The sequence below is a fragment of the Aotus nancymaae genome, unplaced genomic scaffold (genome assembly GCF_030222135.1).
Source record: "Aotus nancymaae isolate 86718 unplaced genomic scaffold, 86718_ANA_hifiasm-v0.15.2.pri h1tg000067l, whole genome shotgun sequence".
NCBI classification, from domain to species: domain Eukaryota; kingdom Metazoa; phylum Chordata; class Mammalia; order Primates; family Aotidae; genus Aotus; species Aotus nancymaae.
Window position 1 is genome coordinate 28,397,897 of NW_026988482.1, and position 13,205 is coordinate 28,411,101.

General features: G+C 47.1%; 1 protein-coding gene across 18 annotated transcripts in view; it reads left to right on the forward strand.

The window, feature by feature from the left end:
* The window catches only part of CACNA1D (calcium voltage-gated channel subunit alpha1 D), a 319,931-nt gene that overhangs the window by 297,720 nt on the left and 9,006 nt on the right, over positions 1-13,205 (forward strand). For 15 of the 18 annotated variants that reach the window (XM_012460740.3, XM_012460736.2, XM_012460730.3 and 12 more), the window contains 3 exons: positions 10,350-10,466; positions 11,144-11,511; positions 12,223-12,249. In XM_012460740.3, coding sequence (XP_012316163.2) covers positions 10,350-10,466; positions 11,144-11,511; positions 12,223-12,249 — 512 coding nt within the window. Of the gene's footprint in view, positions 1-10,349; positions 10,467-11,143; positions 11,512-12,222; positions 12,250-13,205 lie in introns of those variants that run through there. The other 3 variants (XM_012460745.2, XM_012460733.3, XM_012460748.3) reach the window with 2 other exon arrangements.

Here is a 13,205-nt window from a genome sequence, read left to right on the forward strand (position 1 = left end):
GTCTGAATGAGTGTGCAGTTTCCATCCTTCCATCCATGTTCATCATTAAAACCAACCTTCTCTCCAGCCCCTCTACAGAGGGAACCAGAGAGAAGTTGCATCCGGCCTTTTTTACTTTCCTCTTGCGCATCTCCTACATGCCGTGTTCACTTTAGGTTGACTCAGCATTCGCTCGTCATCCATTGTTGCTACATCCGAGTGACCTGCAAGTTTCCACGAGGGGCAAATAAATAAAGGAACACAGTCATGCAGCCACGAAAACTCTCAGTCCCCTTCCCAGCAGATAGCAGTGCATGCCAAATGTCCCATCAGACCTTCTAGATGAGGACATCTGTGCAAGTTACTGACACTAATTAGTCCAGTGTCTTGTGGATGAGAAAAAGACCCCAAAGTGGGATAAGTTTTGTTCATTTCTCTTTCTTTCAACATTCAAGAATTTCCTTTCTGCAAAAGACACGCACTCCAGTGGAATCCCAGGACACTGTGTTCCCCACTCATCCCAGATGGGATCCTTCCCATCTCCATTGTAGGAAAGCTTTGGAGGGATAGTCCTTTTGCCTGCTTGGAAGTTTGGTTTAAGGAGGAGATCATTATTTCTCAGTATAAAGAATTAGGTTGTTAGGTTGAATAATTGTACAGATATGCCCAAGCTGCCAGATGGTGATGCAGCTGGTTGAGGGGAGATGTGGGTGGTATATAAGAAGCGAAAGACTCTCAGCCCCTGAAATACCCCATGTGGCCTTCTTAGGGAGGCTCGGTGCATAAAGACTGAAGAAAATGGGATCCTTCACAGAGATTGAATCTGTAGAAGGTCAAACACCTGTTACCTGGTTACCTTAGTCTAAAAAGTAGTGCAGTTTTGGTTTTTGTTTGTTTTTTTTTTTTTTTTTTTTTTTAAAAAGCATGATTCTTCCTGAAGCCATCAAAAGCCTCTTTTTAAATTTTTTTCTTTTTTTAATCTAAGAGGAGAACAGATGCTAACAGATGAGATTTCACTGGCTGATTCGTTTGTTTCAGATGCTTGAACGGATGCTTTAGAATTTTCTGCCTGAGCTACGGCACCAAGCTGGTTAGTCGGAAGGCGTTTGTGGCTAAGGCCTTGAAAGGGAAAAGTATCAAGTGGGCTTATTTCTACTGAAACAGCATTTCGGAAGAAATGCAGGAAAACGCAGACCCAAGGCCCCAGGGAGACCCCTTCCAAGCAAAGCACTCCTCCGGAAGGTGGAAGCGGGGCCGTGGCTCATCTGCGGAGCCAGGGCTGCCTGTCGCGGACGTTTGCTCACGGTGGTTCTTTTTCATGAAAGGGACGTACAAGGCTTAACAGCTTTCCCTTCCAAGCAAAGACTCAGAGAAAGGGAAAGAGTGAGAGAGAGCAAAGGAGGGGGGCAGCTGCCCCACAGAGAAATGAAATGAACACAACTTCCTGATGCTGGCCAGTAAAACAAAAAATTTAAAAAATTTTAAAAAAGATTAAGCAGACCTACCTAAGGTGGGCATCTGACTCCGTTCCAAAGTCCTGCATCCCTAGTTTGCCCGAACTCCCAAAGACTGGCAGGCCCCTCGGCAATGAGCTGACAGAGTTCCTTTTGTATGCCAGTCCGCCATGACCTCCTGAGCGTTCGGCCCTGCTCTCTGCAGTGACCCAGTCCAGAACGCAGTGAGACGTGGACAGGCCGGGAAGCTCAGATACACCCATTGAAACTAACACATACACCCGCATGCCAAAACCAATCCAGGCAACACCTCAGGTTCCATCTTAACGTGTCCACAGGAAACACCACCACACCCAAACCTCATCTAACATTGTTCGTCTTTAATTCGTGCTCAGAGCCAGTCTGGGGATGCCTCTTTGGAAGCAGTGTGGTCTAGTTTCAAGGACACTGGGAGTCAGGGAACCTGGGTTCTAGTCCCAGCTTCAGCGTTCACTTGCTGCGTGACCTTGGGCAAGACACTTAACCTCTCTGTGCCTCAGTTTCCCCCATCTGTAAAATGGGGTTAATAATGTCGACCTACCTCACAGGGCTGTTGTGAGGAATAGCTAAGTGATTGTAAAGCACTTTGAACGTATAATTGCTTATTATTAAGACTACAACAATAATAATATCATATGCCTGTTTACTACCAGAACTTTAAGAAATTCTTGTTTTCCTTTGATCTCTTTTCTGTTCTGTACCGTACTTATCCATTAAGAAGGAGAATCCCCCCTTTTAAAGATATCTTTAAAGGCAATGCACAAAGATGTCAAAAGAGGTAACTGTGCAGGTTGCATTTTTACATCTCAAGAACAGCAGATTTTTGCCCAAAAAGTTGGTCGATGAGGGTATCTGATCTTGAATTCTCAGCTGATTCCAAGTGGTGGTTGGAGAGTCTGTACATCTGATGCTGAGCCCAAGACACCCGAAGTAGCCAGTTGAGGTTTTAAGGTCAATATTCAAAAGTAGCCATTGTGCAGAGGTTATGGGGAAGAATCTAAAAAATTGGAAGTCTCTTAACTGTGTAGAGAAAAGAAGGGCTTATGAGCCCCTTTCACCTGCCCTGATGTGTATAGGCTGGAAGCTGTGTGTGTGTACGAGTGTGTGTGTATACATGTGGGGTGTGCGGAGAGGGGAAGAAAGAGCCAGCAGACTCTGGGGCAGCCCTATTCCAGTAGAAGTGGATACTACTTCTAGGAGCATCCTAGGAGGGTAGGAGTCTCAAAGGCTGAGCAGAGGGTGGGAGCAATGTCACCAGTGGGAAGTATGCTTTCTGCAGACTTGTCCTAGGCATGACTGGCAGGTCAATTTCAGCCTCAGGGTCTTTTCCAGTGATCTCTTTTTTTGCCCATGACATTTGCCATTGGCTGCAGTGCTCATTGTACCACGAAGTCTGACCTACCTGGACTTCAGTGGACCTGCTGTCCTTATTATGGAAATAGGCCTAGCTCCTGACTCTGCCCCCACGTGTGTAAGTGTGCAGGCTGTAGTTAATGTCCAGGAGCTCACAGTAGGTGTTGTGGGTTCTCACGGCATGGTCTGTAGGGCCCAAGGGCAGGTTTTCCTGCTTCATATTGTACCACATGGTAATGTGGAGGATGGGGTGGAAAGCCAGGAGCACTCCAGTGTGGCCAGGCCACTTGTCAAGATGTTGAAGCACAGCTGCACCTGGTATCAACAGCTGTCACCCTTGCACCTGAGTCTCCTTCCCTACTGCCAGCAGCCCAGACCCTCCTGAGACTGCTCTGTGACCCAGCAACTACAGGTCTAGTGCCTGGCATTGCAAGGAGCCTACAGGACCCTGCTGTGATCCACAGACCCACTTCTGCTCTGATTGGGCGGTTCCTGGGTATATTAAATTATGAGTATTTATTAAGAATGTGATGTATCGTCCCTGAAAGGGAAGCTGGTCAGCCCTGTGGGTGCTGGTGAGGAGCTGATCTGCCCTCAGACAGTCCCTCTGTCTGTCTTTGACCCACCTCATGTTGAGTTGATTCAGTGCCAAAGGATGGCATGTGCTTTCTCCCTGTCTGTGTCACCCTGTCTCAGAGGGCCAATGTGACCGACCTTCTAGATCCAAGATTCCTACACACGAGCCTCGGCAGAAAGTCCCCAAGCGATTCAAGTGAGTGGCGTTTCCACGTGCCTTCTCCACACTCCTCAAATAAGTAAAGACTGGCAAGTGACCACTTTCTAGATGGGACTTAGGGAGTGGTTTAAATGGAACAAGAGCGTCCTGTCCACTTGGGCCTGGCTGTGTCACTGGGGAACGGCATTGGCTGAGGTTGGTAGCCAAGGCCGGATTAGCAAAGACAGCCAGGAATCGGCAGGGCTGCCTCCAGCTTCAACTCAAAAGGGAAAGAAGGCTTCTTGCTTTGCAGTCAAACTGCAGAGACACCTGTCATTTCTCTTAAAGCCTTGGAAGAAGAGTGTAGCTTCTAGTGTAGAGAGAGTTGTGAGAGACGACTCAAGTTCATTCTTTAGAATCTTCACAGACACACACAGCAAACTTGGCACCTCCAGCACCAGCATCCATAGGCTAAACTCTTCAGCTCCTGGATAGAAGATGAGAGGCAGGCTAGTATACTTCATAGGGAAGCAAAGGTGAGATTGGGTGTCAGGCTCTTCTCAAATAGCTTACATTCTGGAACAACCCAATTCAAAGTTAAATTAATCCACTGGACTATTGGGTACTACATTCTTTACTCTTTCTGGAAGTGGCTAATGGCGCTCCTTTGAGAATAGTAATTATGATGCTCAGCAGTCTTTGAGAAGAAATAATTACTAAAAAGAAGTTAAGGCAAGTGATATGATGTCGTAGTAAAAGGTGATAATTATCATGGCTTGTTATTTAGTACCATGCACTTAAGTGTCCTTCAGCAGCCCAAATGTGTCACGATTCGATGATCTGTGTGAAGGAGCTGGCTAAGACTTATTAACAGTTCCAGGGTGGGTAGAGACCCAGGTGAGTTCATTTCTCTTGGCCTCTCTTAGACCTAGGAGACACACTGTTTGGGATAGTGCAAAGGCATGTCATTCTAAGGCATGGTGGTGAAGGCAACCCACTAAGAAGTGCCACCCATTAAGAAGTGCTAAAGGCTGGTTCAGGGAAGCCATGGCAAGGTCATTTCTTCCAAGAGTGGAGAAAGGTCCACAGAATAGCAGGAATCCTAGATGGGGTAAAAAAAAAATCTGCTACCTGAGGAAAAAGTAGTGGTGCCTATTGGAGGATAGATTGGTCAGTAGTTATCGAACTTTTTGGTCTTAGGATCCTTTAAATATTGAAGACCCTGTGGGTCAATATTTACTGTCTTAGAAATTAAAACTGAGGAGTTTTTTAAACAAGACTATGCAAGCACAAAGACACCAGGGTGATGACATCATGCATCAGGTAGCCTTTGAAAACCTCACTCTACCCTCATGAGAGGATGAGAGTGTACAAGGCAAAGAACATCCTGGTCGCATTATGCAAATCACAGTGACCTCATGGACCCCTGAAGCTGTCTCGGGATGCCCCAAGGTCCCTGGAGCACACTTGAGAACTGCTGCTCTGGGGGAATGCTACTCAGTCCCCCTTAAAGTCAGAGGGTGCTGGAGCCTTTTAATCATCTCCCTTGTTAAAGAGGCTCCTGTGCAGTGGTACTGCCCTAACTGGAGCCCTTCTATCCCTCCAGCCCCTTCCCAGTCTCAGCCTGCGCCCCCAAGGCACGGAGCTGCCTGTGTCCCTGTGCCTGTGTGTTTGTCTAGCATAGCCAAGTCTTCCTGCCTGTGCTGATCTGTGGGTGTGATGGTCTGAATCAGGGCAGCATAGAAGCTGATTTAAAAATCGGCCCCCCTAAGTGCACCACTGGGACCAAGGATGTGTGCCAAACAGGATCCGTTTCAGAGATAACTTGTGATTGTCATCTCCATAATGACTTAGGAATATGAGAGCTCTGCAAGGGTAGTCAAAAGAGGGTTAGCCTTGATCAGGTGGCACCCCACAGTCGTGATTATAGGTGAGTAAGTGTGTGATTCAGACTGGAATCCAGCACTCTTTCCCAGTAGGCGCAGTGATTTTGCCTGGGTGGTAGTCGAGATGAGGGGTTTGGGAGAGGTGAGGCAGCGCAGTGTCACAGGAAGAATAGGCCTAGGGGCCGAGTCCTCAATGAGGCTTTGACTCATTCAGGCACATAATTTCGCCACATGGGAGTAACCTTGGCTCTCCCTTCCTCCAGAATCTAGTGGAATATTCGTACATAAGCTCACAATGACTGGTATAAAGATGCTACCAGAATAGAAGTTGTGATTTACAGCTTCTGCTAAGCCTAAACTTTACAGAGTGCTTTGTTGTCGGGAAAGTGGCAAGAAATTCTGTTATTAAAATTGCAACAGAATCAGATTCTTGATTGCACCAAGAATCAAGGTGGAACTGAAACAGAGAGCTCTCAGCTTGTGTGCAGAGAAAGGTCATAGATTAGGTAATTTTTTTAAAGTTTCCTTTATCTTGCCAAGTGATGAGAACATTGCAATCCCTAGGGGAGCTCTTGGGGTCATGTTACCCCTGACTTTTCAGTGATGGTTGGAATCACTGTGGTTGACTAACAGAGGGCCAGGATTCCAACCCTTTATATCTGACACAAGGACCATTCACAATGGACACAAAGGCCACTATCACGTTTTCCCTGGAGGAGGGTGGTGACAAAATGAGGGGTGTGCCCATGTGTGATGTGCTGAGGAGGCGGACGGCAGCTTGCAGATGAGCCGGTTTATTCCATAAGAACTTAGTCTCATTCTGCCTTCTAATGGAGGTAGGCTAAAAAAGGTCCCCTCTCATTGGGTATGGACCGAATCCTGCTAAAAGGTTAACCAGAACTTGTCACCAGTGAGACGACTGTGTGCAGGGCCAGCCTACACTAAGTGCAGCCCACCTGTGATGGGGAACAGGCTCTGCTAGGGCAGGTTTCTTTGGCTGGAGTCTGAAAGCCTGGCACTTGTATCCTGAAGATGAAAGGCCTGGCCCAGTCCCGACTAGATACGTGCATCTCTTATCTCCACTGCTACAGTGTAGGTCCAGGGCGGGGCTCCGGGCACTTCTGCATGCTTGCTGTAGCGCTGTGAGGGCTGGCAGATGGCTGGTGTGTCTAATGGAGCTAGCTTAGGGACATAGGCAGCAAAGCATTGCAAATACATCCAAGCAGGAGAAACTTAACACTAAAAGTGGGCAGGAGAATGGAAGGTAAATGGCTGTTCATTGTTGATGTCACAATATTATCATGTTATGCTATTCAGAAGTGTTTAGAGAGATTTTAGTTTTTTTGGTAAATTAATCATTAATAGAGTATGAAATTCCAACTAAATGGTGTCTAAAATTTTAAGCAGCAGTCTACAGGCAAAGCGTCAACATTTCTTTTTTTAAAAAATATTTATAACATCTAGCATTTTAAAATCAACCAGAAACTAGGCTTGATTCTGTTTAATATTTTCTAAGATTGGACATCTTAAAATAAGCCAATAATGTTTATATTTTATAGCAATTCTGTGTTTCTTCAAAACCATATTTCTGCTGTGATGTTAATGGAATGACTTTATATGGCTTTAATTGTGTTGGTTTAAGTGCTAATGACCACTTTTCAAATTAAAATAGTATTTTGCTGATAGAGATAGACACAGATATGAAATATGAAAAAATAGATAAAATTTTACCAATTGTAAAGTGTCTATCTCAAGAAAAAAATGTTCTTTTTTTTTTAGGGCTGTGGAAAAGTAATTTTTTCAAGAGTCTAAGCTAGTTTTCTGTATTTCTGGGGATTGGAACTTGTGCCTATGGAATTTTGGGAGCAGCCTAAGCGCTACCTTTTAGCTTGATATGTGTGCTAGAAAAACTTCATTACCATGTTTTGTGATATGTAATAAATTCAGGGTGCTGTGCTTAAGCTTCATGTCAACTCTAGTTTGGGAACATCTGTTTCTCTCACTCCCAGTCTTGGGGGACAGCCTGACCTAGCCCTACCCAGATCACATGTGAAAGAGTAGAGTCAGCTTCTGACTCTGGCGAAGTGTGTGTTTGCTTGCCTGAAGCAAGCAGAATATAATCATGATTTCTGATTCTCTGCTTCTGTGTCTGGGAAGAGCGATGCTTTCTCTCCTCCTCTAATGTCTCTTTATAAGTATGTTGTCATTATTTGTCTTTGGAAGTGGCAACTTGGGCCACCTTTCAACCTTCTCCATGATTTATGTTGCAAACAAATTCTCTGTCCCATGTCTGTTCATTGCACTATCTTGTCGACTGAATCCTAATCTTGTGTATCACTGAAGATGTGCTGGAGACAGTTTTTGTTTCTATTATGCAATTATGTTATATGTGTATTTCAGTGAAATGTCAACCCGTCAACAGAGGATGATGTTAAAAATTATCCAAATAAATAGTTTTCTATTTCTTTTAATCAGACCTAGTCCAATCAGTTGAATGACAGTAAATAGGTTTATCTGTTATTTAAACTTGGGAGCATTCCTGGCCCCTACTGCCTTGTAATATGGATTAATGTACCAAATTTCTGTGGGGGTGTCAACTTGAGTGCATTATAACCTATGTTTATTTTGTGGAAGCAGCAGCAGGTGTATCAAACCTTATCTTTTTGTTTGAGAGCCTCAGATATGTTATAGACTTTTCTTCCTAGTATATCCAAAGTCATAAGTAAAACCCTTGCTTAGTTAATCATCCCTTGACAATTTACCCTAGGAAGCTCTGAATGAATGAATTGCAGGCTATTTAATACTGCTGGGTGTGACCTTTCTTCACATTCCTGCAGCTTTGCTATGTAAGAGCTTTTACCAACATAACATGACAGTTGCCTTCTTGATGTTTCCATGAGAACAGCAGGTGGGTCACCTTAGAACCAAATGACTTCCCAGGCTCAGATAAGAAAACTCGGTATTCTGAGAGAGGGGGGAAGAGAGAGAGAGAGAGTGAGTGTGTGTGTGTGTGTGTGTGTGTGCACATGTATACACAAGAATACCTACATATGCATGTGTGTACGTACATGCATCCTGAGCCTGTGATCAGAGGGACAGGAGAACGAGAAGCAGGCTCACTGACCACCCCAAGAGCTGTCTTGGTTTGACCCAGGGCATGACTGTCTGTCCCCTATAAGATCCCAGCATTCCTAGCCGGGAAGCTTAAAGCTTTCATTCCAGGCTCTTCCTTCACCCTCAGAATTCACTAAATGGAAAGATCTGCCGCTCGCTCTTCACAGAATGGTTCAAATCAAACCCAGCCTGGTGCCATTTTTAGCAGAATTGTCTCAAAGGCTGGGTGGGTGCTTTTATGCACAAGGCTATTTTTATAAGGGCCTCTTGGGAAGTTCCTTTGTGACTTTACATTCTAAATTAACACCACCAGCACTGGCATTGGCAACTGCATGGGACCAGTTTTGAGCATCCGCAGACAGTAGGACCCAGGCCTGATGGATCTGGCCAGACTGCAGCCACCGTCCCCTCCTCCTCCCTAGCCACTGCTGGGCATCTCTTCTATCACGTGCATGTCTCAGGGATGGTCATCATGCCTCTCTGTCCCTGCCACAGCTGCCCACATGCTACCAGGTGTTTTGGAGGAAGGACAGGGAAGCCGTCTCCTCCCCTGAGGACCCGTCACTTAGCCCAGTTTTCCTTTGCAAACCACCCTGAGGTTGAAGCATTTGCCTCACAGCCAATGTCTTAGCTGTCCTCCAGGCCTTTATGGTTATGGAGCTGTGGGCAGACTGCTGATGAGTGAGGAAGGGCTGCCTGGATACAGGACCCTAGAGCCAGGGCAGAGAGGACATGCCTCCTTCAGATGCAGGTCTTTTTGTGGAGCAGGATAAAGTTGCCATACAGTCCCTATTAGTCTTTAACTCAGCATACTGTTTTTCTTCAAATTGTTGGTCAAAACATCATAATTCTCTCAGAGCCAAAGCAGTACCATCTCCCATGTCCCATGCATAAGCATCCTGAAATGCTTCCCTAATGAAGTCGTGAATGATGGAAGGGCTTCTCCTGGGACCTGTCCAAACAGAGCAGGGATCAGAGTCAGGAAGGCAGCTGTGGGGGCCCCAGGGGAGATGCAGAGTATCTGTGAGGGGCCCAGAAGGGTCTCCCGGTAGGGTCTTCCGGTGGGTCTTACACTGCCTCCAAAGGCTGATGAGCCACTTTCAATTTGTTGTGGTCTTCAAAAAGCATACCCTGTCACCCCATGTTGGTGAGTTCTCAGCCTGCACACAGGCCACAGGCCAGGGTATCCCAATAACCATGGCGGCCGGGTCTGTGTGTGTGTCAATCTGCTCTGTCATGGTCTGGCTGTGCTGGTGGTTGCAGTATGTTGTGTCACTCACTTGTTCATGGCTTTTTAGCAGAACCAGTGGCCTGAGGGCTGCTTGGTCTGCTTGTGCCTCTGGCGCCTACCCCTAGGCTTCCTCATCCTAGATGCAGCAAGAGAGTCCACATCACCCTCCCTTTAGAACGGCCAGGCTGTGCTCCTTGCCCTCCTCTGGGCTTGGAGAGGTAGGGGTCTTGTGGGCGAGTCTACTGAAGACTGTCATTGAGACAGGGGCATAAGCTCTTGGCCTGGCAGACCCTAGCACTAGTAACCAGGTGGTGTTCCCTGGAAGTGGGGCTATTTGCAAAGGAGGTTACTAGTTTGCAGGCCTCAGGCATCCTACCTAGGACCGTCTTGACCATCCGGATGCCTGACCATACCAACAACCTTTAGACTGCCTTCAGTGACATCAGTCAGTGCCCCGGATTAGCTTTTGGAGAAGCCTTATTCCCCTCTGCTGAATCAGGCAGGAGCAAAGCCAGGACCCAAGCTGGCCCCAGGGCCCACGTGTGGTCTAACCTGTTCTGCCATTTTCATTGATCTAGGCGGGATTAAGGACACTGCATGACATTGGGCCAGAAATCCGGCGTGCTATATCGTGTGATTTGCAAGATGACGAGCCTGAGGAAACAAAACGAGAAGAAGATGATGATGTATTCAAAGTAATTATTCCACGCCTAGCTACACACTGGCCACCTGGAAATAGCAGGGCAGGACTCCAGTTTGGGCAGTTAATGATCCACAGAAGAGTCTGGAGAATGCAGCCCAGCCCCCGGGTCTAGAGGGGCTTTCAGACCACACCCCCCTCCTACAGACCCTCCCCATGCATCAGCACCTCTTCTAGGGCCAGGCCAGCTCTTTCCCTGAGCTTACCTACCTTCCCCTCATTGTCTGCTTCTGAGGAGCTCGGCCACAGCCACTGGCCATGTGGATGAGCGTCCTGCGTCCTTCGGGAAGCTGTCCATGCTACCCTCCTCCTTCCCGGGCCAGTTCTTTGATCTGCCAGCCGGCCCTCAGCCCCCCAGCCCAGACAGCATGCCCACGAGCCAGCCCAGCTGGGTATAAGTCACCCCAACTTGGAGCAACTGGAAGAGCACACTCGAGTGACAGCCGACAGCTTGTTCCCCCGCTCAGGAAATCGGTAACCTTCCTCATCTCGGGGGAACCAACTGCCACACAGTCACATTCACCCTGATCATTGAGACACTCAGATTGTTTTACAGGGATCCTATGGAACTTGCCTAGAATTTGTTTTTCATGTAGAAAAAGTTACCTAACATAGCTAGTCTGCATCAAATACTTGTTAAATTACCTGGTGTTGTCTCCCATTATTTTGCAGAGAAATGGTGCCCTGCTTGGAAACCATGTCAATCATGTTAATAGTGATAGGAGAGATTCCCTTCAGCAGACCAATACCACCCACCGTCCCCTGCATGTCCAAAGGCCTTCAATTCCACCTGCAAGTGATACTGAGAAACCGCTGTTTCCTCCAGCAGGAAATTCGGTGTGTCATAACCATCATAACCATAATTCCATAGGAAAGCAAGTTCCCACCTCAACAAATGCCAATCTCAATAATGCCAATATGTCCAAAGCTGCCCATGGAAAGCGGCCCAGCATTGGGAACCTTGAGCATGTGTCTGAAAATGGGCATCATTCTTCCCACAAGCATGACCGGGAGCCTCAAAGAAGGTCCAGTGTTAAAAGGTAACCTTCACGGTGTGTTTACACTTGCTGATGTGGTGCCCTTGTCGCGTCTGGTTCCACAGAGCAAGGCGGGTCTGTCCTCCACGCTCTGGGGCATGGAGGAGGTTCCCCATAGGCATTTGTGTCAGGATCTGTGAGAGCCCTCCAGAACATTGCCACCTTGGACACTTTCCACATGATGGACCTCAAGGATAAGGGCCATGTGCCATCTTACATCCTGTAAGGGGGGCCAAGGGGCTTTAAAACACCAGCAGCCACAAAATCCACCCTCCCAATTGTGCTCACATACCCTGTGACAGGGGTTGGTGAATTTTCTTCTCTGAAGGATCAGTGAGTCCGTATCTTAGGCTTTGAGGACCATACAGTCTTGCAGCTTCTCAGCTCTGCCGTTGCAGTGTGAAATATGTAAGTGAATGGGTGTGAGGCTGTGTCCTGGTAAAATTTCCCCTGTGGTCACTGAAATTTGAACTTCATGTATTCATATGGTGAAATCTTTTTTGTCTTTGGATTTTGTTTATTTTTTCAGTCCTTTATAAAAACCGTTCCTAGCCCATGGGTCATGGAAGACCAGGTGGCAGCCCATGTGTGCATGGTGAATTGTGATTTGCTAACCCCTGCTCTAGGAGGTAGCTTGATATTTGCATTGTAAATTTGGTTGGAAATTAACTTTTATCTTCTCCCTCCTTCCCATGTTATGCCTTTCCTGGATAGAACCCGCTATTATGAAACTTACATTAGGTATGTGCTCATTACCTGTGTTTCTGTGTTAAATACTGTGATGGTATGTTACCAGTTGGCCTCTCTGAGTGCTGAGGAATGAGAAACATTTTTTTCTAGCCAGTCTATTAAAGGTTATCATGATTCATGGCTGGGGACTCAGAGGTCAGAAGTTGTTGTTTTTAAGCAAAGGCACCTTCAGATCCGTATCTGTGTTGACCCTGTTGCCATCCAAGGACTGGTGCCCACACACAAGGTGCACCCCATGGGCTGGATCCTGCAAGCCTCATGATGGCACTAGGAGCATGCAGTGTGCACTTACAGGGGCCCCAGCCTGTATGGCTGGAAGCTCTGTCTGCTCTCTGAGGTCAAGCTTCTCATAGGTGCTTTGCAGCATGACCCAAACCTCCTGAAGATCAGGAATGGGATCTTGTCATTTTCCCTGTAGCCCTCGAGATGTGTGTAGTATTTTCTACTCCACACGTATTGACCTGAGTTGAATTGTGGACAGAATGTTCATTTTGTTGGGGGCAGGGGGAGCATAAGTCTTCTGGTGTCATGTTATCAAGAGAAGTCGGGAGCCACGTGGGCCCAAGCAGGGTGCGAGAAAGTGGAGAAGTCTGAGGAAGCACCATCCTTCCCTTGGAGCGAGGATCGATGTTACCAAGTCTTCTTCTGAGGACTGAGGCCAGGATGAGCAGGGTTTCAGGGAGACTTACCACAGTCCTGGGGCAGGGCAGCCTTTGGGAACGTGATAGACATGTTCTGTGACAGTTTCCCCTGTGGCACTGTATCCAGAACTCGCTCGGCCTTCCTGATTTGATATAGCAGGAGATCGGTGGCCTGAAACTCCTTTGTTCCAGGTTTTGAAGTCACACTGGGCTGGAGCTAGGGGACTAGAAGGAGAGGAAGGGATCTGAGCAGATGCCCTGGGAGGCCAGGGTCTTTTTCCTGGGGCCACCAATCACCGTTTGCAG